This window comes from Haliotis rufescens, unplaced genomic scaffold, assembly GCF_023055435.1.
Source record: "Haliotis rufescens isolate VD_foot unplaced genomic scaffold, xgHalRufe1.0.p SCAF_18, whole genome shotgun sequence".
Lineage (NCBI taxonomy): Eukaryota > Metazoa > Mollusca > Gastropoda > Lepetellida > Haliotidae > Haliotis > Haliotis rufescens.
In genome coordinates this window covers 9761906-9789863 of record NW_025963868.1, presented here as the reverse complement: position 1 = coordinate 9789863, position 27958 = coordinate 9761906, and the positions used below count along the sequence as shown (strand labels likewise).

Sequence of the window (27958 nt, the reverse complement as noted above, 5' to 3'; positions counted from 1 at the left end):
CTGGGCGCTTATTACGTCGAATACGGTAATAATAATAATAATAATAATATAAAAAATAAATAAAAATAAAACAAAATAAAAAATAAAAAATAAAATAAATGAGCACTATAAATTAGGACACAGTATTGTCAACAAAATATGGCTCTTGATCAGACACCTGCTCATGGTATTGTCCACTTGTCCAAGTGACAAAGTAAACTACAAAAACATAACTAGACAGCACCATGAAGACTGAAAGACAATAAGCAGTTGTTAACAAGCAGTGAAAACATGGTGTCGTGTACACAGCTGATATGGTAAGGTTCTCCGACGACATATTGATAGTGAATTAAAAAACAACAACACAAAAACTAGCCACGAAAATAATTTACATACCATTTTTTCAAATTACATCGTTCACAGCTCCATGGAACCAAAATTTCAAAAATGTAAAATAAATAAAAAGTTTGAGATTTTTTTCTTCCAGTAAAGTCTGTTAATTTATTTCGGTAACGAATGTGGAAGCCATAGAGGAAGATTGGCACCACTTTGTTTCTTTTATTCTATTTTTGGTATTTTTCCAAATCAGATTATCAGGGATGACTTTACAAAAAAATATGTTCGTAAAAAGTATCTGTAAAATAAAAAAATGGTTGCAGGCTAAAGGAGTTGTTCCACTAACAATGTGGACAGTTTACAAAACAAAAATTAAAAAGGTCACTGATTTATGAAACAGAGTCATACTACTATTGTGTTATTGAATTATTTACACAAGTAATGCAACACTGAATATATATCCACAAGTTTTGACATTTCATGGAACAGTTGCAAGCTGGGATCCCCGACAACAGGAAACAGTAGGTCGCATCTTCAAATATACAAAATAGGGGTAAACAAAAATTAGCTAGTCATTTCCTGGTCGACAAATAGTCTCAACCCAAATCTGTATCACATTTTAAAGTTCAATTGCTTTGAGATTACGCATTCAAATAAGCGAAAAACCTCACAAAACCCCTGAATTGTTGATGCGATGAACTTTGCATATAACTGATAAGTTATATCCGGAGAGGACTTTATAACATATTTCTTCTACAAACACATCTCAAATGAGCAAACAGAAACGTCCATTAACGACTATCACGTTAGTATCAAGTTGATTTTTACCAACTCAACTTACAGTCCTGGACAAATCATGTGATAACCAAACTCTACATATAGCAGATTCGAAGGTCCAAGTTGTTCGTTTTAGCCATTACTTACAAAATATTCAGAAAAATCGGGTTAATCAGACTTTGGTAATATTCTTTCACGTTACTCTCCAACAAGCTTTAAAAGATCTATGACCTCGAGAGTATTAATGTATAATGTTGGAAACAGTTGTACTGTACGGTTGATATGCGATGTATCACCCAGTTGAAATGATTCAGCTGCTTCAGCTTGAAGTGGTAAAAATTCAACTGCGTGATGTCATTATTCAGCCTGTCCTGCAATGGCTGCTTGGATGATGAGAGTTCAGGCAATGACGAGGGGAACGTCGTCCGAGAATCCCTGGATCATAGGAGTGTCCTCATCGTCACCTGGGAAGAGGAGAGAAGATGATGAATATGGGATTCAAACCCATGATCATAGTTTCCTGGCATGCCCAGGGGATACAACTCTGTACAGCTAATTGCCTTGGGCGTGTGTCCTTGAAAGATTTGTTTGTTTGTTCGCCACACTTTTTTTTTTCTTTCTTTGTTTTTTAACGTAGACTCAGAAATATTCCGGCTATATGACTGTGGTCTGTGAATAATCGAGTCTAGACCAGACAATCTAGAATTGGGATACGATGACATGCATCAACTAAGTCAGCAAGCATGACCACCCAATCCCGTTAGTCACCTCTTACGACAAGCATAGTCGCATTTTACGGCAAGCATGGGTTGCTGAAGACCTATTCTACCCCGGAATCTTCAAGGGTAGTGTCCTCGAATGAGATCCAGTAAACAATAAACATAGTGATAATGTGTCAATCCACACCCTAAAGTGTGCTGAAAGCGCTACATTATTACCCCGGTCAATGGATCAGTGTGCAAACCAAATTTCATTCTCAGCTCCCTGTGGAGTATACAACCCAAGATGCCTGTGAAGATCTAGAAGGTTTAGTCAGATTACCATCTCATCCTACCTGGTACCCATTAAATGCTCGGCGAATCCTGGGACGAAGATGACAAGATTAGTCAGACCATACATTGTAATAACATGACCTATGGCTCTTAGGTCTAGCAAGGTTATATTCAAAATATATTGTTGACTGTTACCAAGATCATCTGCTGCAGTGAAGGTTGTAGTTCCCGAACGTGGGTCATAATGGCTGTTTGCGAAGGCAAGGAAACTGCGTTGTAGTCGCCGATGCCGGACAATGTAAACTGTCAGCAAGGTAGACAGGATGAGGACGATGACGCCGATGGGGACGAGGATGGCTACAAGGTTGGTGGTTGTCAGGATACTAGTGCTTGGTTGGGAGTTCGGGGCAGTGATGTTGTACACTGGAAACAGACAATTGTCGAGTCAAAGTTATCAATATCCTAGATATAAGGTCTGGGATGAGTCCAAATTTACTACCAGTGTACCTGATCCTACCCATGTATCCACCCCTACCTGAGTACCCGATCCTACCCGTGTGCCCGACCCTACCCGTGTGCCCGACCCTACCCATGTGCCCGATCCTACCCGTGTATCCGCCCCTACCTGAGTACCCGATCCTACCCGTGTGCCCGACCCTACCAGTGTGCCCGACCCTACCAGTGTGCCCGACCCTACCCATGTGCCCGATCCTACCCGTGTATCCGCCCCTACCCGTGTGCCCGACCCTACCCGTGTGCCTGACCCAACCCATGTGCCCGACCCAACCCGTGTATCCGCCCCTACCCGTGTGCCCGACCCTACCCGTGTGCCCGACCCTACACATGTGCCCGATCCTACCCATGTATCCGCCCCTACCCGTGTGCCCGACCCTACCCGTGTGCCCGACCCTACCCGTGTGCCCGACCCTACCCATGTGCCCGATCCTACCCGTGTATCCGCCCCTACCTGGGTACTCTACCCATCCATGTGCCCTCCCTGGATACCCGACCCTACCAGTGTGCCCGACCCAACCCTACCCATGTGCCTAACCCTACCCGTGTGCCCGACCCTACCCGTGTGCCCGACCCTACCTGGGTGCTCTACCCATCCATGTGCCCTACCTGGATACCCGACCCTACCAGTGTGCCCGACCCAACCCTACCCATGTGCCCAACCCTACCAGTGTATCCGCCCCTACCCATGTGCTCGACCCTCCCCGTGTGCCCGACCCTACCCGTGTACCCGACCCTACCTTGGTACTCTACCCATCCATGTGCCCTACCTGGATACCCGACCCTACCAGTGTGCCCGACCCAACCCTACCCATGTGCCCAACCCTACCCGTGTGCCCGACCCTACCAGTGTGCCCGACCCAACCCTACCCATGTGCCCAACCCTACCTGTGTTCCCCGACCCTACCCGTGTATCCGCCCCTACCCATGTGCTCGACCCTCCCCATGTGCCCGACCCTACCCGTGTATCCGCCCCTACCCATGTGCCCGACCCTACCCGTGTACCCGACCCTACCCGTGTACCCGACCCTACCTGGGTACTCTACCCATCCATGTGCCCTCCCTGGATACCCGACCCTACCAGTGTGCCCGACCCTACCCGTGTGCCCGACCCTACCTGGGTACTCTAGCCATCCATGTGCCCTACCTGGATACCCGACCCTACCAGTGTGCCCGACCCTACCCGTGTGCCCGACCCTACCCGTGTGCCCGACCCTACCCATGTGCCCGACCCTACCCAGATACCCAACCCAACTTTTGGGGGGTATTTTATATATATCTAATGTGTAGCTCTGCGTCTGTGGTGTGACAGTTTACCTGGACACAAGACTGTCGCCACCTCCCCGATGTAGCCATTCTGGGTGTTGTACTTCACACTGAACGTGTACATGAAGCCCACCTCCAGGGTGAAGCTCAACTGGGTCAAGCTGGTGTAGTTGCTCATGTGGAAGTCGTTGCCAGTCTCGTTCCGTACGACATCCACCTCGAACCTGGCCTAGCAAGCAAAGCAGAGAAACTTCAGGTTTGGTTTGTTTGTTGTTTAACACTGCACTCAGCAATATTCTAGCCATATGGCGACTGTCTGTAAATAATCGAGTCTGGACCAGACAATCCAGTGGTTGATATCATGAGCATCGATCCACGCAATTGGGATACGATGACATGCATCAACCAAGTCAGCCAGCCTGACCACCCGATCCCGTTAGTTGCCTCTCACGACAAACATAGTCGCCATTTACGGCAAGTATAGGTTTCTGAAGACATTTTCTACCTTTTGTCAGAATATTCAGGAAAAGATTTGAGATTCCACTCTTGTATATATGTTACCCTGTGAGCATCCGGGCTAGAACTGGTCTTCATAAATCCATACTTGTCGTAAGAGGCGATGGGGTAAAGTCTCACTCAGCAATTATCCAGCTCTCCTCTTACCACCAGCATACTCGCCACCTAATCTGTTTACTCTCCTCTTACGACCAGCATATTCGCCAACCAGTCTGTTTACTCTCCTCTTACGACCAGCATATTCGCCACCCAATCTGTTTACTCTCCTCTTACGACCAGCATACTCGCCACCCAGTCTGTTTACTCTCCTCTTACGACCAGCATACTCGCCACCCAATCTGTTTACTCTCCTCTTACGACCAGCGTACTCCCCACCCAATCTGTTTACTCGCCTCTTACGACCAGCATACTCGCCACCCAATCTGTTTTCTCTCCTCTTACGACCAGCATACTCCCCACCCAATCTGTTTACTCTCCTCTTACGACCAGCATACTCGCCACCCAGTCTGTTTACTCTCCTCTTACGACCAGCATACTCGCCACCCAGTCTGTTTACTCTCCTCTTACGACCAGCATACTCGCCACCCAATCTGTTTACTCTCCTCTTACGACCACCATACTCCCAACCCAATCTGTTTACTCTCCTCTTACGACCAGCGTACTCGCCATCCAGTCTGTTTACTCTCTTCTTACGACCAGCATACTCCCCACCCAGTCTGTTTACTCTCCTCTTACGACCAGCATACTCCCCACCCAGTCTGTTTACTCTCCTCTTACGACCAGCATATTCGCCACCCAATCTGTTTACTCTCCTCTTACGACCAGCATACTCCCCACCCAGTCTGTTTACTCTCCTCTTACGACCAGCATACTCGCCACCCAGTCTGTTAACTCTCCTCTTACGACCAGCATACTCGCCACCCAATCTGTTTACTCTCCTCTTACGACCAGCATACTCCCCACCCAATCTGTTTACTCTCCTCTTACGACCAGCATACTCCCCACCCAGTCTGTTTACTCTCCTCTTACGACCAGCATACTCCCCACCCAATCTGTTTACTCTCCTCTTACGACCAGCATACTCGCCACCCAGTCTGTTTACTCTCCTCTTACGACCAGCATACTCCCCACCCAATCTGTTTACTCTCCTCTTACGACCAGCATACTCCCCACCCAGTCTGTTTACTCTCCTCTTACGACCAGCATACTCCCCACCCAATCTGTTTACTCTCCTCTTAGGACCAGCATACTCCCCACCCAATCTGTTTACTCTCCTCTTACGACCAGCATACTCCCCACCCAATCTGTTTACTCTCCTCTTACGACCAGCGTACTCGCCATCCAGTCTGTTTACTCTCCTCTTACGACCAGCATACTCCCCACCCAATCTGTTTACTCTCCTCTTACGACCAGCGTACTCGCCATCCAGTCTGTTTACTCTCCTCTTACGACCAGCATACTCACCACCCAGTCTGTTTACTCTCCTCTTACGAGGGGATCGAACCACCGACCTTCCACTCTATACACCAGACCATGGAGTTGACAGAAACAAATGTTAGGTACTCACTTGAGAGCTGTTAGTGATGGGTGGTCGGTCCATATCGGGCGCCCTCCATCTCACCACCACCTGTCCATTGCCCAGGTGCACCGCCTCCAGGTTGATGGGCGGGGCATACGCAGCTGCAACACAACATCGCCAACGTGACACAGCCATTGTCTAGACTATATCACCCATAAAGGTATATAACTGACATGACACAGACATTGTCTAGACCATATCACCCATATAGGTAGAAAGTTTGAGTGAAATAACTGGCATGACACAGACGTTGTCTAGACTATATCACCCATATAGGTAGAAAGTTTGAGTGAAATAACTGGCATGACTCAGACATTATCTAGTCTATATCACCCATATAGGTAGAGGGTTTGAGTGAAATAACTGGCATGACTCAGACATTGTCTAGACTATATCACCCATATAGGTAGAAAGTTTGAGTGAAATAACTGGCATGACTCAGACATTATATAGTCTATATCACCCATATAGGTAGAGGGTTTGAGTGAAATAACTGGCATGACTCAGACATTATATAGTCTATATCACCCATATAGGTAGAGGGTTTGAGTGAAATAACTGGCATGACTCAGACATTATCTAGTCTATATCACCCATATAGGTAGAGGGTTTGAGTGAAATAACTGGCATGAAATAACTGGCATGACACAGACATTATCTAGATATACCAAAATAGGTGGACAGACTGAGTATTGTTTACTCTGCTTTTAACAATATTCAAGCAATATTCAATAGGTACGAAGACTGAGGGAAATACGACAACACTGCGCAGACATTATCGAGACTTTATTACCCATATAGGTAGAATGACTGAGGGTAATAATAACACTGACCAGGCCTCAAAGTTTATATTTTTACCAAATAGCCATATGGCTCCAAGTATTTTTTTTCGGTGGTAAAATCAAGAAGTCAAGCCAATATTGTAGGTAGCCAAAAGCATTTGAAATTATCTTTATCAAATAACTATTATAATATGTACAAGTTACAGCACTAGTCTTGAAATTGTATCTCAATGGAAACTGAACTTGAATTTTGTTACTTGTGACTTGTACATGTTGAACAATGATGCAATTTATGTTACTAGATTACTGTAAACAGCTTTATTTCTGCGCTGTTAAAATATTGCGAATACCACACCAAAGACAATACTGCAACGAGATATTTTTGCGAGTTGCCGTTTTGAGATGACCCCTCAATTACCAAACAATAGACAGCTTCTCTCTGAAGCTAGTTAATCTGAATTCGTCACCCAAAAATTGTGACAATGTGGAGATACGTAACGATGGCTGTTTCCTGTGTGGACAAAATTGCAAAGGACACTGACGCAATCAAGCGAGGTTGGAAGAAGGCAGGATTACTGTGAGGTAACAGTGACACTGACTGGTCTGTTTACACTGTCATTTGTGATGTATTGTGTGACCATTCTGCATTCATTTGTGTTTTAACTTATTGAGTAACTTGTGGTTCTGGTTGATGATTTCAACATTTGATGACGTGTTGCAATGAATAAAGTATATATGTATTATTTATACTTATTTTTTGCGGTTTTAATTTTTGCGATTGAGTCTCGTTCGCAAAACTCGCAATAATAAAACGGGCGCAAAATATTCCCTGTTTACAGTATATAGGTATAACCCTGCTTATCCAATGAGTATTGTCAACTAAAATAAAGTACTAATTACAGTAATTTTTATGCATTTTGGTTCATTGTCGACTTTAGAAGGAATTATTTGCGAGTACAATTATTAGCAGACATGTTTACCAATATCAGCTGTTATTTATTTGTGTGTCTACAGATGTGTAGCAATAGAATTTAGTTGCAACAGGATATTTTTCAAGTTAGTCATTTGGCTACCTCTGAATATTAGACAGTAGACAAATTGAAATTTAGGTCGCATTGGCTACCGTTTTAGTCCCAACTTTGAGGCCTGTTGACATGAGTGAGTGAGTGAGTGAGTGAGTGAGAATGGTTTTACGCTGCTTTTAGCAATATTCCAGCAATATCACGGCAGGGGACACCAGAAATGGGCTTCACACATTGTACCCATGTCGGGAATCGAACCCAGGTCTTTGGCACGACGAGCAAATGCTTTAACCACTAGGCTACCCGACCGCCCCCTGTTGACATGATGCCGCACACTGTAAGACTTACGTATGGCTACTCTGACAGCAGGTGAATATTGGGATCCGGATGGGGATGTTGCACACTGTAAGACTTACGTATGGCTACTCTGACAGCAGGTGAATACTGGGATCCGGATGGGGATGTCGCACACTGTAAGACTTACGTATGGCTACTCTGACAGCAGGTGAATATTGGGATCCGGATGGGGATGTCGCACACTGTAAGACTTACGTATGGCTACTCTGACAGCAGGTGAATACTGGGATCCGGATGGGGATGTCTCACACTGTAAGACTTACGTATGGCTACTCTGACAGCAGGTGAATACTGGGATCCGGATGGGGATGTTGCACACTGTAAGACTTACGTATGGCTACTCTGACAGCAGGTGAATATTGGGATCCGGATGGGGATGTCTCACACTGTAAGACTTACGTATGGCTACTCTGACAGCAGGTGAATATTGGGATCCGGATGGGGATGTCGCACACTGTAAGACTTACGTATGGCTACTCTGACAGCAGGTGAATATTGGGATCCGGATGGGGATGTCGCACACTGTAAGACTTACGTATGGCTACTCTGACAGCAGGTGAATATTGGGATCCGGATGGGGATGCCGCACACTGTAAGACTTACGTATGGCTACTCTGACAGCAGGTGAATACTGGGATCCGGATGGGGATGTCGCACACTGTAAGACTTACGTATGGCTACTCTGACAGCAGGTGAATACTGGGATCCGGATGGGGATGTCGCACACTGTAAGACTTACGTATGGCTACTCTGACAGCAGGTGAATATTGGGATCCGGATGGGGATGTCGCACACTGTAAGACTTACGTATGGCTACTCTGACAGCAGGTGAATACTGGGATCCGGATGGGGATGTCGCACACTGTAAGACTTACGTATGGCTACTCTGACAGCAGGTGAATACTGGGATCCGGATGGGGATGTTGCACACTGTAAGACTTACGTATGGCTACTCTGACAGCAGGTGAATACTGGGATCCGGATGGGGATGTTGCACACTGTAAGACTTACGTATGGCTACTCTGACAGCAGGTGAATACTGGGATCCGGATGGGGATGTCGCACACTGTAAGACTTACGTATGGCTACTCTGACAGCAGGTGAATACTGGGATCCGGATGGGGATGTCGCACACTGTAAGACTTACGTATGGCTACTCTGACAGCAGGTGAATATTGGGATCCGGATGGGGATGTCGCACACTGTAAGACTTACGTATGGCTACTCTGACAGCAGGTGAATACTGGGATCCGGATGGGGATGTCGCACACTGTAAGACTTACGTATGGCTACTCTGACAGCAGGTGAATATTGGGATCCGGATGGGGATGTCGCACACTGTAAGACTTACGTATGGCTACTCTGACAGCAGGTGAATACTGGGATCCGGATGGGGATGTCGCACACTGTAAGACTTACGTATGGCTACTCTGACAGCAGGTGAATACTGGGATCCGGATGGGGATGTCGCACACTGTAAGACTTACGTATGGCTACTCTGACAGCAGGTGAATACTGGGATCCAGATGGGGATGTTGCACACTGTAAGACTTACGTATGGCTACTCTGACAGCAGGTGAATATTGGGATCCGGATGGGGATGTCGCACACTGTAAGACTTACGTATGGCTACTTTGACAGCAGGTGAATACTGGGATCCGGATGGGGATGTTGCACACTGTAAGACTTACGTATGGCTACTCTGACAGCAGGTGAATACTGGGATCCGGATGGGGATGTCGCACACTGTAAGACTTACGTATGGCTACTCTGACAGCAGGTGAATACTGGGATCCGGATGGGGATGTCGCACACTGTAAGACTTACGTATGGCTACTCTGACAGCAGGTGAATACTGGGATCCGGATGGGGATGTTGCACACTGTAAGACTTACGTATGGCTACTCTGACAGCAGGTGAATACTGGGATCCGGATGGGGATGTCGCACACTGTAAGACTTACGTATGGCTACTCTGACAGCAGGTGAATACTGGGATCCGGATGGGGATGTTGCACACTGTAAGACTTACGTATGGCTACTCTGACAGCAGGTGAATACTGGGATCCGGATGGGGATGTTGCACACTGTAAGACTTACGTATGGCTACTCTGACAGCAGGTGAATACTGGGATCCGGATGGGGATGTCGCACACTGTAAGACTTACGTATGGCTACTCTGACAGCAGGTGAATACTGGGATCCGGATGGGGATGTCGCACACTGTAAGACTTACGTATGGCTACTCTGACAGCAGGTGAATACTGGGATCCGGATGGGGATGTCGCACACTGTAAGACTTACGTATGGCTACTCTGACAGCAGGTGAATACTGGGATCCAGATGGGGATGTCGCACACTGTAAGACTTACGTATGGCTACTCTGACAGCAGGTGAATACTGAGATCCGGATGTGGTTGTGGCGACACGGAACTCGTACTTGACCCCTCGCTTCAGGTTGATGGCCAGATGGGAGTTCCTGATGCTGGTCGTTGGTTTGCCAAGGATCAGCATCTCAGTCTTACGCGTGTGTAAATTCTTTTTCTCTATCTGATATGACTGGAATGAGAGAAGGGGTGTGACAACATGTAAGAAATGACTACGAAGGTTTTTACGTGATGCAATAATGTGTAATCAGAGAGAACAAACGAATGGTTCCGACACACACAGAAACAACTGCCTGGCAAAGGGGAAGCACGAAAACAGGAACATTCTCCATGGAATTAGTTTGGAGTGAGTGAGTGAGTATGGTTTTACACCGCTTTTAGAAATATTCCAGCAATATCACGGCGGGGGACACCAGAAATGGGCTTCACACATTGTACCCAATGGGAATCGAACCCGGGTCTTCGGCGTGACGAGTGAACGCTTTAACCATTAGGCTACCCGACCGCTCCAAATTAGTTTGGAAAGACACACATAAAGAGTGAGTGATTTTTAACTGGTGCATTGTGGGCAAACTTGGCACAATACGATACCATATACACTTAATTTGGCATCAATCCACATTTAACCCATACTGACTGTCCATGCTGATCTTGCATGTTGATATCAATAAGCAAGGACAAACTATTTATACAATTATTCATAACTTTCTTGGTATTCTTTCGGATACAAAACCAGCCCTGTCTGGACAACAGGCGCTTGTCATTGCTTAAATATTTCTAGATCAATTAATATCACGTGTCAGAAATGCACTATCCTCCTATATATTTACAGACGGCCAGACTCTCCACATGGCACAGTTAACCTTGCATTGTTGTTTCTTAAGTAATATCGCAAATCAGGCATAAAATCTTGACATCTACCTTGTCTAGGGTGATCATTCTATAGATTCCAATACATGATACCTCCTAGTTCTTTATTGCTATGAAATAATGTCGACCGAAAGTCGTCGACTCGCCACCTGGGCACAAATGGCCGACATCAGACCCGCACAGAATGGGTGTATGTCTGTAAGCAGCTCTCTGATTGGTCGATAATTGGCCTGTGGTTTGGACCTGACAAACCAGTGATTGATGTTACCAACCTCCCATGCTGGGTACGATGGCACAATAAATCAAATCCCAGAGTCTTGAGCCATGTTGTCGCCACTTACAACAAGCACAGGATGCTTGGGAGCTATTAAAACCTGACATCTCCATTTGGCAAAACGAACACTTGACAGACCGTGGTTGCTTCGTCACTCACCAGTGGCATGCCCTTGTAGTAGCATGGTGCTTCCCAGCTGATGTTGAGGGCGATCCTCCCATCCTTGTGCACAAAAGAATACCTCAAGTTCTTCGGGGGAGCCTTGTCATCTGTAGGAGGAGGAAGGAGTTCTAATTTCATGGCAAATAAAATATTGAAGGATGGATATTTTTTGTTTGTCTGTTGTTTAACGCCGGACTCAGCAATATTCCAGCTATATGTCAGGGGGTCTGTAAAAAATCGAGTCTTGACCAGCAATCCAGTGATTGATATAATGAGCATCGATCCACGCGATTGGGATATGATGACATGCATCAGCCAAGTCAGCGAGCCTGACCACCCGATCCAGTTAGTCGCCTTTTACGGCAAGCCTGGGTTGTTGAAGACCTATTCTACCCAGGAATCTTCATGGGTCTCATGAAGTGAGTGAGTGAGTGAGAGAGAAAGTTGGGTTTAATGCCACTTTGAATACCATTCAAGTTATATCACAGCAGACGAAACCCCAAGGTGATGCAGGTCTCAGATGTCTACCACTGTGCTGACAAACCTGGAAACATAATCGAGGTGAACCAATAATCGAACCTACGATCAGAGGCTTCTGACGAGCCCAATGGATGCAATTCTGCACAGTCAATTGCGGCGCCTTAGACGACCGTGCCCCAACAGGTTGGTTGGTTGGTTTGTTGTTTTACGCCCCACTCAGCAATATTCCAGCTATATGACGCGGTCTGTAAATAATCGAGTCTGGACCAGAGAATCCAGTGATTAATATCATGAGCATCGATCCACGCAATTGGGATTGATGACATTCATCAACCAAGTCAGCGAGCCTGACCACCCGATCCCGTCAGTCGCCTTTCACGACAAGCATAGTCACGTTTTACGGCAAGCATGGGTTGCTGAAGACCTATTCTACCCCGGAATCTTCACGGGTCGTGCCCCTCCAGGGGTTGTGTGGCCATACCTGGGTCAGTCTCGATGGACACAACTGGTCCTAGTGGGCATCCTTCTGGCACAGCTCCCACCCTGAAGAAGTAGCGTTCACAGGCCTGAAGCCCACTGATGAAGGTCTCCGGTGCTGTCACATTCTTCCTCATAGCGTGAAGCAGGAAATCCTGCACATCCATCTCACTGTGTTTTATGTAATACACGATGTGTGACTGAAACATGACACACATTTCTGTGATCGGTATTCTTAACAGTAGTAATAACAGATCCCAATGCCAAACAACCAAAGCACTTAAGGTACAGAAGCTCACTTTCACTAAATACCCGTATTTCGAATTCTATTTCCTTAAATCTATTCTCATAAGGCTAAAAAACATAATAGTCTTGGTTCTCAGGCACCGCCCTCATCATCATAAAGTTTGCCGAACATTTTAATTTTTATTTCCATTTGAAAGTAAACCAAAAAAAATCTTTTAAATATTCCGAGTCCAATGGTAGTCAAATACTGTATTCCAGTTTTTTACTCATCAAGGAATACATTTATGTAGGGAGGCCCTTTCCCAGGTTGATTGTACACAACTTTTTATTTGGTTACAAAACTGTTTATTTGGTTACATACTAGTTTAAAAAACAAAATAAAAACAAGCCATTGGCTGAGGACCCACTTATTTTATATTTTTTAAGCCTAATATATAAAATAACTCATAATATTTTTTATATTTTCTGAAACTAATCCAATTTTTTCTTCGACTATAGTTCATCAGTCATGACGGATTAAAAAAATGAGTGTTCTTTAACTTATTTTAATTAGTATATATTTTGTTTCCAACAACAGATTTCCGTTGTTATTTGTATTGTCTTAGCGACCTTTCCTGTCGGCTGTCTGAAAAATAACTTCATCATTCTGATGCTTTTTTAAAAATGTTTTTGTCATTGGTTCTGTAATCCAAACAAGAAAAATGAGGTACTGGGGATGTTTTCTGCCCTAAATCCCCGCAGTGAGACAAGCATGAGTACAGGTAAACCTGTGTTCTACCCAAGACACTGCACAGGGAGACAAGCATGAGTACAGGTAAACCTGTGTTCTACCCAAGACACTGCACAGGGAGACAAGCATGAGTACAGGTAAACCTGTGTTCTACCCAAGACACTGCACAGGGAGACAAGCATGAGTACAGGTAAACCTGTGTTCTACCCAAGACACTGCACAGGGAGACAAGCATGAGTACAGGTAAACCTGTGTTCTACCCAAGACACTGCACAGGGAGACAAGCATGAGTACAGGTAAACCTGTGTTCTACCCAAGACACTGCACAGGGAGACAAGCATGAGTACAGGTAAACCTGTGTTCTACCCAAGACACTGCACAGGGAGGCAAGCATGAGTACAGGTAAACCTGTGTTCTACCCAAGACACTGCACAGGGAGACAAGCATGAGTACAGGTAAACCTGTGTTCTACCCAAGACACTGCACAGGGAGACAAGCATGAGTACAGGTAAACCTGTGTTCTACCCAAGACACTGCACAGGGAGACAAGCATGAGTACAGGTAAACCTGTGTTCTACCCAAGACACTGCACAGGGAGACAAGCATGAGTACAGGTAAACCTGTGTTCTACCCAAGACACTGCACAGGGAGACAAGCATGAGTACAGGTAAACCTGTGTTCTACCCAAGACACTGCACAGGGAGACAAGCATGAGTACAGGTAAACCTGTGTTCTACCCAAGACACTGCACAGGGAGACAAGCATGAGTACAGGTAAACCTGTGTTCTACCCAAGACACTGCACAGGGAGACAAGCATAAGTACAGGTAGACCTGTGTTCTACCCAAGACACTGCACAGGGAGACAAGCATGAGTACAGGTAAACCTGTGTTCTACCCAAGACACTGCACAGGGAGGCAAGCATGGCGGTACTGGGTAACCTAGTCGGTCCACGGATTGTCAAAGGAGCTGTAAGAACCTTTTTGGCTTCGGCATCCGGGAACTGGATGTGGACTTGGGTGGCGGCAGACTTGGTGATGTTGACATTTTGGGGTGCTTGGACCTGTTTTCCTACAACAGGAAGTAACCAATGAGATTACAACACACAAGGAGGGCAAAATATATCATGTTATATCATACAGTGGGAGGGCAATATATATCACGTTATATCATACAGTGGGAGGGCAATATATGTCATGTTATATCATATAGTGGGAGAGCAATATATATCATGTTATATCATACAGTGGGAGGGCAATATATATCATGTTATATCATAGTGGGAGGCAATATATATCATGTTATATCATACAGTGGGAGGGCAATATATATCATGTTATATCATAGTGGGAGGCAATATATATCATGTTATATCATACAGTGGGAGGGCAATATATATCATGTTATATCATACAGTTGGAGGGCAATATATATCATGTTATATCATACAGTGGGAGGGCAATATATATCATGTTATATCATACAGTGGGAGGGCAATATATAACATGTTATTTCCTACAGGGGGAGGGCAATATATTTCATGTTATATCATACAGTGGGAGGGCAATATATATCATGTTATATCATACAGTGGCAGGGCAATATATATCATGTTATATCATACAGTGGGAGGGCAATATATATCATGTTATATCATACAGTGGGAGGGCAATATATATCATGTTATATCATACAGTGGGAGGGCAATATATATCACGTTATATCATACAGTGGGAGGGCAATATATATCATGTTATATCCTACAGTTGGAGGGCAATATATATCATGTTATATCATACAGTGGGAGGGCAATATATATCATGTTATATCATACAGTTGGAGGGCAATATATATCATGTTATATCATACAGTGGGAGGGCAATATATATCATGTTATATCATACAGTGGGAGGGCAATATATATCATGTTATATCATTCAGTGGGAGGCAATATATATCATTTGACATCATACAGTGGCAGGGCAATATATATCATGTTATATCATAGTGGGAGGGCAATATATATCATGTTATATCATACAGTTGGAGGGCAATATATATCATGTTATATCATACAGAGGGAGGGCAATATATATCATGTTACATCATTCAGTGGGAGGCAATATATATGATGTTATATCATACAGGAGGAGGGCAATATATATGATGTTATATCATACAGGGGAGGGCAATATATATGATGTTATATCATACAGTGGGAGGGCAATATATATCATGTTATATCATACAGTGGCAGGGCAATATATATCATGTTATATCATACAGTGGGAGGGCAATATATATCATATTATATCATACAGGGGGAGGGCAATATATATCATGTTATATCATACAGTGGCAGGGCAATATATATCATGTTATATCATTCAGTGGGAGGGCAATATGTATCATGTTATATCATACAGTGGCAGGGCAATATATATCATGTTATATCATACAGTGGCAGGGCAATATATATCATGTTATATCATATAGTGGGAGGGCAATATATATCATATCACATCATACAGTGGCAGGGCAATATATATCATATCACATCATACAGTGGCAGGGCAATATATATCATATCACATCACATCATACAGTGGCAGGGCAATATATATAATGTTAACATCATACATTGGGAGGGCAATGTGGTACTGTGGACCAGTTCTACCCCAGAATCTACACAAGAAGACAGGCATGTTGTACTATGGACCAGATCTACCCCAGAATCTACACAAGAAGACAGGCATGTTGTACTATGGACCAGTTCTACCCCAGAATCTACACAAGAAGACAGGCATGTTGTACTATGGACCAGTTCTACCCCAGAATCTACACAAGAAGACAGGCATGTTGTACTATGGACCAGTTCTACCCCAGAATCTACACAAGAAGACAAGCATGTTGTACTATGGACCAGTTCTACCCCAGAATCTACACAAGAAGACAAGCATGTTGTACTATGGACCAGTTCTACCCCAGAATCTACACAAGAAGACAAGCATGTTGTACTATGGACCAGTTCTACCCCAGAATCTACACAAGAAGACAAGCATGTTGTACTATGGACCAGTTCTACCCCAGAATCTACACAAGAAGACAGGCATGTTGTACTATGGACCAGTTCTACCCCAGAATCTACACAAGAAGACAGGCATGTTGTACTGTGGACCAGTTCTACCCCAGAATCTACACAAGAAGACAGGCATGTTGTACTGTGGACCAGTTCTACCCAAGAATCTACACAAGAAGACAAGCATGTTGTACTGTGGACCAGTTCTACCCAAGAATCTACACAAGAAGACAGGCATGTTGTACTGTGGACCAGTTCTACCCCAGAATCTACACAAGAAGACAGGCATGTTGTACTATGGACCAGTTCTACCCCAGAATCTACACAAGAAGACAGGCATGTTGTACTATGGACCAGTTCTACCCCAGAATCTACACAAGAAGACAGGCATGTTGTACTATGGACCAGTTCTACCCCAGAATCTACACAAGAAGACAGGCATGTTGTACTATGGACCAGTTCTACCCCAGAATCTCCACAAGAAGACAGGCATGTTGTACTATGGACCAGTTCTACCCCAGAATCTACACAAGAAGACAAGCATGTTGTACTATGGACCAGTTCTACCCCAGAATCTACACAAGAAGACAGGCATGTTGTACTATGGACCAGTTCTACCCCAGAATCTCCACAAGAAGACAAGCATGTTGTACTATGGACCAGTTCTACCCCAGAATCTACACAAGAAGACAAGCATGTTGTACTATGGACCAGTTCTACCCCAGAATCTACACAAGAAGACAGGCATGTTGTACTATGGACCAGTTCTACCCCAGAATCTACACAAGAAGACAGGCATGTTGTACTATGGACCAGTTCTACCCCAGAATCTACACAAGAAGACAGGCATGTTGTACTATGGACCAGTTCTACCCCAGAATCTACACAAGAAGACAAGCATGTTGTACTATGGACCAGTTCTACCCCAGAATCTACACAAGAAGACAGGCATGTGGTACTATGGACCAGTTCTACCCCAGAATCTCCACAAGAAGACAAGCATGTTGTACTATGGACCAGTTCTACCCCAGAATCTACACAAGAAGACAAGCATGTTGTACTATGGACCAGTTCTACCCCAGAATCTCCACAAGAAGACAAGCATGTGGTACTATGGACCAGTTCTACCCCAGAATCTACACAAGAAGACAAGCATGTGGTACTATGGACCAGTTCTACCCCAGAATCTCCACAAGAAGACAAGCATGTTGTACTATGGACCAGTTCTACCCCAGAATCTCCACAAGAAGACAAGCATGTGGTACTATGGACCAGTACTACCCCAGAATCTCCACAAGAAGACAGGCATGTTGTACTATGGACCAGTTCTACCCCAGAATCTCCACAAGAAGACAAGCATGTGGTACTATGGACCAGTTCTACCCCAGAATCTACACAAGAAGACAGGCATGTTGTACTATGGACCAGTTCTACCCAGTTACAAGGGAAGTACCTTCAGTGTTCCCGTAGAAGGCTTGTGAGGGCACTCCGGGCCCGGCCTTGAAGATCGGCTGCACGATGAAGTAGTAGGATGTCCCAGGGCAGAGACGTGTGACTGAAGCAAGAAACGTCGAGTCAGCAATATTTCCATTACACAGTCTTATTCTCATTCCAATGGTGAATCTCCCCTGCATGAATTGTATCACGTCCTTGAGATATTTACACAATAGTAGCATTATTTGACATGAGTTATCTCCCCTTCATGAAATGTATCACGTCCTTGATATATTTATACAAATGGCATTATTCAAGATGAGTTATCTCCCCTGCATGAATTGTTTCCCATCCTTGAGATATTTACACAATAGTGGCATTATTCAACATGAGTTATCTCCCCTTCAGGAAATGTATCACTTCCTTGATATATTTCCACAAGTGGCATTATTCAACATGAGTTATCTCCCCTGCATGAATTGTATCACGTCCTTGATATATTTACAGAAGTGGCATTCTTCAACATGAGTTATCTACCCTGCATGAGTTATCTCTGTATTTGATCTATTTACACATTAGTGACTAGGGCTTCAACGAGTACTCGAGTACTCAGGGCCGGGTCGGTTTTAGTGGGACTCGAGTCCTTTATCAAGGACTCAAGTACTCGATAAGGGGAGATCACTCTGTTTTCAATTGTTCATCAATATATTGATTAAAGCTTCAAAAAATATTGTTTGAATAATGTTTTCTTTGTAGAAAGTAGATGTACATTAGAACAATTGTGAATGTCACATAAAATAGACGTAATTATTGTTTTTCCTTCCCAACTTTAAGAAATTGAATGTATCAAGGCAATAATTGCTTCTTTGCTCCGACTCAAATGCCAAGTGTATTCCCTTACACAGATTAACAACTGATTAGCTGGTATATATGTGCTATTTCAGTGCTTACAAATCAAGCGACAGGTCGACAGTTTGGTACAGTTTGAAAACGTGACCAACTCATGAATGAATGAACTTATAGTACTACATTTCCATATTTAGCGGCCTTAGTCTTGTAGCCCAGCAGCTGTGTATACGTGTATGTCACGTGATGCACATTTTTGATTTTCTTCTGATCGTCAGAAATAAACTTGGTTTGTGTTCAATATGTATTGTAGTATTTGTAGACGTGACGTTATGTTTTTGAAGGTCGTGATTAAGATTAGTGCAGTTACAAGCAAACATTACCACTGAACACTTCCATACACTTTGACAGATAAACAAGTTCCTTGGACGCTTTCTATTTATGTTTCACTGCAGTTCAATTATACTTATAACATGTTTTGATACTTTTAGATGGCAATTTTGATCTAATGGACCAATATTCTTAAAGGACATCATACTTTTGGGTACTCGAGTACGAGTCGAGTTTCACCCCTCGGGTACTCGAGTCCCAAAATTTGGACTCGTGGAAGCCCTAATAGTGACATACTTTGACACAAGTTATCTCCCATGTTACATTAGCATTCTTCAACTTGAGTTATCTCCCCTGCTTGTGATATATTTACACATTAGTGACATACTTAGACACAAGTTATCTCCCATGTTACATTAGCGTTCTTCAACTTGAGTTATCTCCCCTGCTTTTGATATATTTACACATTGGTGACATATTTAGACACAAGTAATCTCCCATGTTACATTAGCATTCTTCAACTTGAGTTATCTCCCCTGCTTGTGATATATTTACACATTAGTGACATACTTAGACACAAGTTATCTCCCATGTTACATTAGCATTCTTCAACTTGAGTTATCTCCCCTGCTTTTGATATATTTACTCATTAGTGACATACTTAGACACAAGTAATCTCCCATGTTACATTAGCATTCTTCAACATGAGTTATCTCCCCTGCTTTTGATATATTTACTCATTAGTGACATACTTAGACACAAGTTATCTCCCATGTTACATTAGCATTCTTCAACATGAGTTATCTCCCCTGCTTTTGATATATTTACACATTAGTGACATACTTAGACACAAGTAATATCCCATGTTACATTAGCATTCTTCAACATGAGTTATCTCCCCTGCTTTTGATATATTTACACATTAGTGACATACTTAGACACAAGTTATCTCCCATGTTACATTAGCGTTCTTCAACTTGAGTTATCTCCCCTGCTTTTGATATATTTACACATTGGTGACATATTTAGACACAAGTAATCTCCCATGTTACATTAGCATTCTTCAACATGAGTTATCTCCCCTGCTTTTGATATATTTACACATTGGTGACATACTTAGACACAAGTGATCTCCCATGTTACATTAGCATTCTTCAACTTGAGTTATCTCCCCTGCTTTTGATATATTTACACATTGGTGACATACTTAGACACAAGTAATCTCCCATGTTACATTAGCATTCTTCAACATGAGTTATCTCCCCTGCTTTTGATATATTTACACATTGGTGACATACTTAGACACAAGTGATCTCCCATGTTACATAAGCATTCTTCAACTTGAGTTATCTCCCCTGCTTTTGATATATTTACACATTGGTGACATACTTAGACACAAGTAATCTCCCATGTTACATTAGCATTCTTCAACTTGAGTTATCTCCCCTGCTTTTGATATATTTACACATTAGTGACATACTTAGACACAAGTTATCTCCCATGTTATATTAGCATTCTTCAACTTGAGTTATCTCCCCAGCTTTTGATATATTTACACATTAGTGACATACTTAGACACAAGTAATCTCCCATGTTACATTAGCATTCTTCAACTTGAGTTATCTCCCCTGCTTGTGATATATTTACACATTAGTGACATACTTAGACACAAGTTATCTCCCATGTTACATTAGCATTCTTCAACATGAGTTATCTCCCCTGCTTTTGATATATTTACACATTAGTGACATACTTAGACACAAGTTATCTCCCATGTTACATTAGCATTCTTCAACTTGAGTTATCTCCCCTGCTTTTGATATATTTACACATTAGTGACATACTTAGACACAAGTTATCTCCCATGTTACATTAGCATTCTTCAACTTGAGTTATCTCCCCTGCTTTTGATATATTTACTCATTAGTGACATACTTAGACACAAGTTATCTCCCATGTTACATTAGCATTCTTCAACATGAGTTATCTCCCCTGCTTTTGATATATTTACTCATTAGTGACATACTTAGACACAAGTTATCTCCCATGTTACATTAGCATTCTTCAACATGAGTTATCTCCCCCGCATGAGTTGTCCCCCCTGCACTAAATACTCACATGTAACAGTGGCATTCTTCACTGTTTTCTTGGTCTCCACATCATCATCATCAGGGGTCAATTGGTACCTCGCGGTGGCCACATATGTGATGACGCCTTTGATTGGTTTCCATGACAACGTCAGGCTGGTTTTGCCTGAGTTGGTTAATTTGAGACCTTGCACTGGCTTATAGTTCTGATGTTGGAAGGTAATGCTGGTTTTGTTTGTGGGGTTGCTTTCTCCGCCATCAGACACAGCAGTCACCTGTAACAGATAATTCACAATTCATACAGAATTGCAGTGATGAAATTAAGGCCTTTTCAAGACTGCCTTACCAAAGACTGCCTTTATTTTTTCAAATAATTAATGTTTGTTGTTTAACTTTGCACTCAGCAATATTCCAGTTATATGCTGCCAACCTGAGGCTGTCAATCACTCAAACCCAGCTCTGATTGGTCAACATGGCTGTCAACCACTCAAATCCAGCTCTGATTGGTCAACATGGCTGTCAATCACTCACACCACACTCTGATTGGTCAACATGGTTGTCAATCACTCAAACCTAGCTCTGATTGGTCAACATGGCTGTCAACCACTCAAACCCAGCTCTGATTGGTCAACATGGCTGTCAACCACTCAAACCCAGCTCTGATTGGTCAACATGGCTGTCAACCACTCAAATCCAGCTCTGATTGGTCAACATGGCTGTCAATCACTCACACCACACTCTGATTGGTCAACATGGTTGTCAATCACTCACACCACACTCTGATTGGTCAACATGGCTGTCAATCACTCACACCACACTCTGATTGGTCAACATGGCTGTCAATCAGTCAAACCAAGCTCTGATTGGTCAACATGGCTGTCAAGCACTCACACCCAGCTCTGATTGGTCAACATGGCTGTCAACCACTAACACCAAGCTCTGATTGGTCCATCCAACTGTCAGTGACTCACCCAGATAGTGTAGTGATGGTGTTTCTCCAGTTGGGAGGAGGTGAGGGCATAGGAGTACTGTCTCTTGGTGTCTGCCCTTGTTGTAGGGATAATCACCATCCTGTCCGCATTCTTGGTCGTGTCCTTGTAGTGCAGCTGGAGAATAAGATGAATACATCAGGGATGCCAACTTACATGAGTACAAGCTGAATAGGGCTGGGAGTCCAAATTTACAACCCAGGCACCTAACATCCTATTACAACCCACGCACCTAACATCCTATTACAACCCAGGCATCCAACATCCTATTACAACCCAGGCACCTAACATCCTATTACAACCCAAACATCCAACATGCTATTACAACCCAGGCTTCCAACATCCTATTACAACCCAGGCATCCAACATCCTATTACAACCCAGGCATCCAACATCCTATTACAACCCAGGCATCCAACATCCTATTACCCGGCCCTACCCAGGCACCCAACATCCTATTACAACCCAGGCACCCAACATCCTATTACAACCCAAACATCCAACATCCTATTACATCCCAGGCATCCAACATCCTATTACAACCCAAGCATCCAACATCCTATTAAAACCCAGGCATCCAACATCCTATTACAACCCCGGCACCCAACATCCTATTAAAACCCAGGCATCCAACATCCTATTACAACCCAGGCATCCAACATCCTATTACAACCCAGGCACCCAACATCCTATTACCCAGCCCTACCCCACCTTCCCGAAGCAAGAGAGTTAACTGACTTTAAAAGTCCAGTTTCCACCCTTGCCGAACTTGGCTGGAATTACTGGGCTCAGTCGTAGCACCACCAGTGGCTATTACCAGTTATGTCCCCTCTAAGTGTCTCCTATGGACCAATGAGACTCCACCTCTCGTATCACTTGCGTTTGCTTCACCCAAAATGGTGGTGCCCAGTCAGGGCGATCTGATCGATAATCAAAATCTATATTGTGATAAAACAGGTCTTACATCGTGAAATGAATCAAACTAGCACGAGTACAAGCTAACCCACAAGTAAATACATCAGGGATGCCAACTGGCATGAGTACAAGCTAACCCACAAGTAAATACATCAGGGATGCCAACTGGCACGAGTACAAGCTAACCCACAGGTAAATACATCAGGGATGCCAACTGGCACGACTACAAGCTAACCCACAGGTAAATACATCAGGGATGCCAACTGGCACGAGTACAAGCTAACCCACAAGTAAATACATCAGGGATGCCAACTGGCATGAGTACAAGCTAACCCACAAGTAAATACATCAGGGATGCCAACTGGCATGAGTACAAGCTAACCCACAGGTAAATACATCAGGGATGCCAACTGGCACGAGTACAAGCTAACCCACAGGTAAATACATCAGGTGTGTGTGTAAGTAAATACATCAGGTGTGTGTGTGTGTGTGTGTGTGTGTGTGTGTGTGTGTGTGTGTGTGTGTGTGTGTGTGTGTGTGTGTGTGTGTGTGTGTGTGAGAGATATAGGTACACCTACCCTGTACTGGTAGACAGCTTGTGTGTGTGTGTGTGTGTGTGTGTGTGTGTGTGTGTGTGTGTGTGTGTGTGTGTGTGTGTGTGTGTGTGTGTGTGTGTGTGTGTGTGTGTGTGTGAGATATAGGTACACCTACCCTGTACTGGTAGACAGCTTGTGGGCGGAGGTGTGTGCGTGCGTGCGTGAGATAAAGGTACACCTACCCTGTACTGGTAGACAGCTTATGGGCGGAGGTGTGTGCGTGCGTGCGTGCGTGTGTGAGATATAGGTACACTTACCCTGTACTGGTAGACAGCTTGCGGGCGGAGGTGTGTGAGTGTGTGAGATATAGGTACACCTACCCTGTACTGGTAGACAGCTTGTGGGCGGAGGTGTGGGCGGAGGTGTGTGCGTGCGTGCGTGTGTGAGATATAGGTACACCTACCCTGTACTGGTAGACAGCTTATGGGCGGAGGTGTGTGAGTGTGTGTGTGTGTGTGTGTGTGATATAGGAACACCTACCCTGTACTGGTAGACAGCTTGTGGGCGGTGGTGGTGGTGTGTGTGTGAGAGATATAGGAACACCTACCCTGTACTGGTAGACAGCTTGTGGGCGGAGGTGTGTGCGTGCGTGCGTGTGTGAGATATAGGTACACCTACCCTGTAGTGGTAGACAGCTTGTGGGCGGAGGTGTGTGCGTGCGTGCGTGTGTGAGATATAGGTACACTTACCCTGTACTGGTAGACAGCTTGTGGGCGGAGGTGTGTGCGTGCGTGCGTGAGATATAGGTACACCTACCCTGTACTGGTAGACAGCTTATGGGCGGAGGTGTGTGAGTGTGTGAGTGTGTGAGATATAGGTACACTTACCCTGTACTGGTAGACAGCTTGTGGGCGGAGGTGTGTGCGTGCGTGCGTGTGTGAGATATAGGTACACTTACCCTGTACTGGTAGACAGCTTGTGGGCGGAGGTGTGTGAGTGTGTGAGATATAGGTACACCTACCCTGTACTGGTAGACAGCTTGTGGGCGGAGGTGTGGGCGGAGGTGTGTGCGTGCGTGCGTGTGTGAGATATAGGTACACCTACCCTGTACTGGTAGACAGCTTGTGGGCGGAGGTGTGTGCGTGCGTGCGTGTGTGAGATATAGGTACACCTACCCTGTAGTGGTAGACAGCTTGTGGGCGGAGGTGTGTGGGTGCGTGAGTGTGTGAGATATAGGTACACCTACCCTGTACTGGTAGACAGCTTGTGGGCGGAGGTGTGTGCGTGCGTGCGTGTGTGAGATATAGGAACACCTACCCTGTACTGGTAGACAGCTTGTGGGCGGAGGTGTGTGCGTGCGTGCGTGTGTGAGATATAGGTACACTTACCCTGTACTGGTAGACAGCTTGTGGGCGGAGGTGTGTGCGTGCGTGCGTGAGATATAGGTACACCTACCCTGTACTGGTAGACAGCTTATGGGCGGAGGTGTGTGAGTGTGTGAGTGTGTGAGATATAGGTACACTTACCCTGTACTGGTAGACAGCTTGTGGGCGGAGGTGTGTGCGTGCGTGCGTGTGTGAGATATAGGTACACTTACCCTGTACTGGTAGACAGCTTGTGGGCGGAGGTGTGTGAGTGTGTGAGATATAGGTACACCTACCCTGTACTGGTAGACAGCTTGTGGGCGGAGGTGTGGGCGGAGGTGTGTGCGTGCGTGCGTGTGTGAGATATAGGTACACCTACCCTGTACTGGTAGACAGCTTGTGGGCGGAGGTGTGTGGGTGCGTGAGTGTGTGAGATATAGGTACACCTACCCTGTACTGGTAGACAGCTTGTGGGCGGAGGTGTGTGCGTGCGTGCGTGTGTGAGATATAGGAACACCTACCCTGTACTGGTAGACAGCTTGTGGGCGGAGGTGTGGGCGGAGGTGTGTGCGTGCGTGCGTGTGTGAGATATAGGTACACCTACCCTGTAGTGGTAGACAGCTTGTGGGCGGAGGTGTGTGCGTGCGTGCGTGTGTGAGATATAGGTACACCTACCCTGTAGTGGTAGACAGCTTGTGGGCGGAGGTGTGTGCGTGCGTGCGTGTGTGAGATATAGGTACACCTACCCTGTACTGGTAGACAGCTTGTGGTTGGTTGTGGTGTGTGAGTGTGTGAGATATAGGTACACCTACCCTGTACTGGTAGACAGCTTGTGGGCGGAGGTGTGTGAGTGTGAGAGATATAGGAACTCCTACCCGGTACTGGTAGACAGCTTGTGGGCGGAGGTGTGTGAGTGTGTGAGTGTGTGAGTGTGTGAGATATAGGTACACCTACCCGGTACTGGTAGACAGCTTGTGGGCGGAGGTGGGGAGCCTTCCACTGCACCACCACCTGTAGACTGTCCCCCTTCCACATGTGGCACACGTAGTGGGTGGGGACTCCCGGCTCTGAAAACAAACACATGTAGTGACTGAGTGAGTTTAGTTTTATCCACATCTCGGTTTTACAGTCACATCATGGAATGTCTGCCTCAAGGGATGCAGGTCCTGAGTGACAACTTGTGACCTTGACATTATACAGTGAGTGAGTGAGTTAATATTTAATGTCACATCGGCAATATTTCAGCCATATCGTGACGAGTGACATTATACAGAGGTCGCCAAAATGTAAGCTGATCTTGACAATTCTCACCTCAGAGATCATGAACATTGAGTCTTGTCCTAAACAAATCACAAATACTCAAAACAAGCTTTCTTATGCCTTGTCAACATTGCAGGACCTTGACCTTTAATAAGACTTCCTCACAAAAGAGAGAGTCAGTTGGGCTTAACCCCGCTCTAAACAGTATTCCAGTCATGTAATGGTGTGTCAGCTTAATGTGGGAGGAAAGCCTGACATGATGCAGGTCTCAGACGTTTACCTCTTTGGTGAAACCTACGAGTACGGGTATGGTGCTGACAGCCTAGAAACATAATCGGGGTGAACCAGGATTCGAACCTATGATCATAGGTTTCTGGTGGGCCCAAGGGACGCAACTCAGCACAGCGAATTGCTGCTTCTCAGACGACTGGGCCACCGAAGCCCCCTCATCACATAAGAGGACAGATTTAAAGTTAAATAGTTTTGTTTGTTTGTTGTTTAACGCAGCACTCAGCAATTTTCAAGCTATATGATGGCAGTCTGTAAATAAATCGAATCTGGAACAAACAATCTAGTGATTGATATCATGAGCATCGATCCACGCAATTGGGATCAATGACATGCATCAACCAAGTCAGCGAGCCTGACCACCCGATCCCGTAAGTTGCCTATTACGACAAGCATAGTGGCCTTTTACGACAAGCATGGGTTGCTGAAGACCTATTCTCCCCCGGATCGTCACAGGTCCTTAAAGAGTGAGTGTTGTTTTACGCCGCTTTTAGCAATATTCCAGCAATATCACAGCGGGAACACCAGACTTGGCTTCACACATTTGTACCCATGTCGGGAATCGAACCCTTGTCTTCGGCATGACAAGCGAACGCTGTAACCACTAGGCTACTCGACCGCCCCGGAAGTTACAAGACATGTCTGGTTCAGAAAACAAAGAGGGCAGAAAAGTTCAATTTAAGCAAACATGTTAAAAAGGCCCCTTATACATAATTAAATATTTGAGTTCCAAACGGGGATACCGTATCAACAAGACTGAAAACAACACTGCCATTCTTCTCCATGAGTTATTTCCCCTGCTAGAGTTATCCCCCCTTACTTACTTCCTTCCAGTGTTGTGACCGCGAGAATGTTGGAGTGGTGATGGATGTGTCCGCTCCCGTTCTCGTACACGGCCACTTTGTAGGTTGTGACGGGCTGCAGGTGCTGCAGAGTGAAGTGTTGCACATCGGCCACTGTGCGATTCACCCAATTGTTACTGTCAGTTGTGTCACTGGAACACAGAATGTACCACATGAGTGAGTGAGTGAGTGAGTGAGTGAGTGAGTGAGTGAGTTGGGTTTACGGCCACTTTGTAGGTTGTGAC

General features: G+C 44.8%; 1 protein-coding gene across 1 annotated transcript; it reads right to left on the bottom strand.

The window, feature by feature from the left end:
- Positions 1-648: 648 nt before the first annotated feature.
- Positions 649-27958, bottom strand: LOC124120192 (sortilin-related receptor-like). The gene is made up of 13 exons (XM_048398194.1): positions 27696-27958; positions 26278-26390; positions 22491-22625; positions 21551-21794; positions 18276-18377; positions 14723-14814; positions 12773-12968; positions 11809-11918; positions 10491-10677; positions 5947-6059; positions 3915-4092; positions 2280-2507; positions 649-1556 (listed from the first exon to the last, which is right to left on the bottom strand). Exons 1-13 carry the CDS (start codon positions 27886-27888, stop codon positions 1492-1494), a joined length of 1956 nt encoding a protein of 651 aa, XP_048254151.1. The 5' UTR covers positions 27889-27958; the 3' UTR covers positions 649-1491.

Excerpts from the sequence above, each read along its gene's own strand:
- LOC124120192 (XM_048398194.1), bottom strand. The coding sequence starts at position 27,888 with ATGTGGTACATTCTGTGTTCCAGTGACACAACTGACAGTAACAATTGG. Across the intron at positions 14,815-18,275 it reads CTTCTACGGGAACACTGAAG|GAAAACAGGTCCAAGCACCC; the intron begins GTACTTCCCTTG and ends TTCCTGTTGTAG. Across the intron at positions 1,557-2,279 it reads CACTGCAGCAGATGATCTTG|GTGACGATGAGGACACTCCT; the intron begins GTAACAGTCAAC and ends TCCTCTTCCCAG.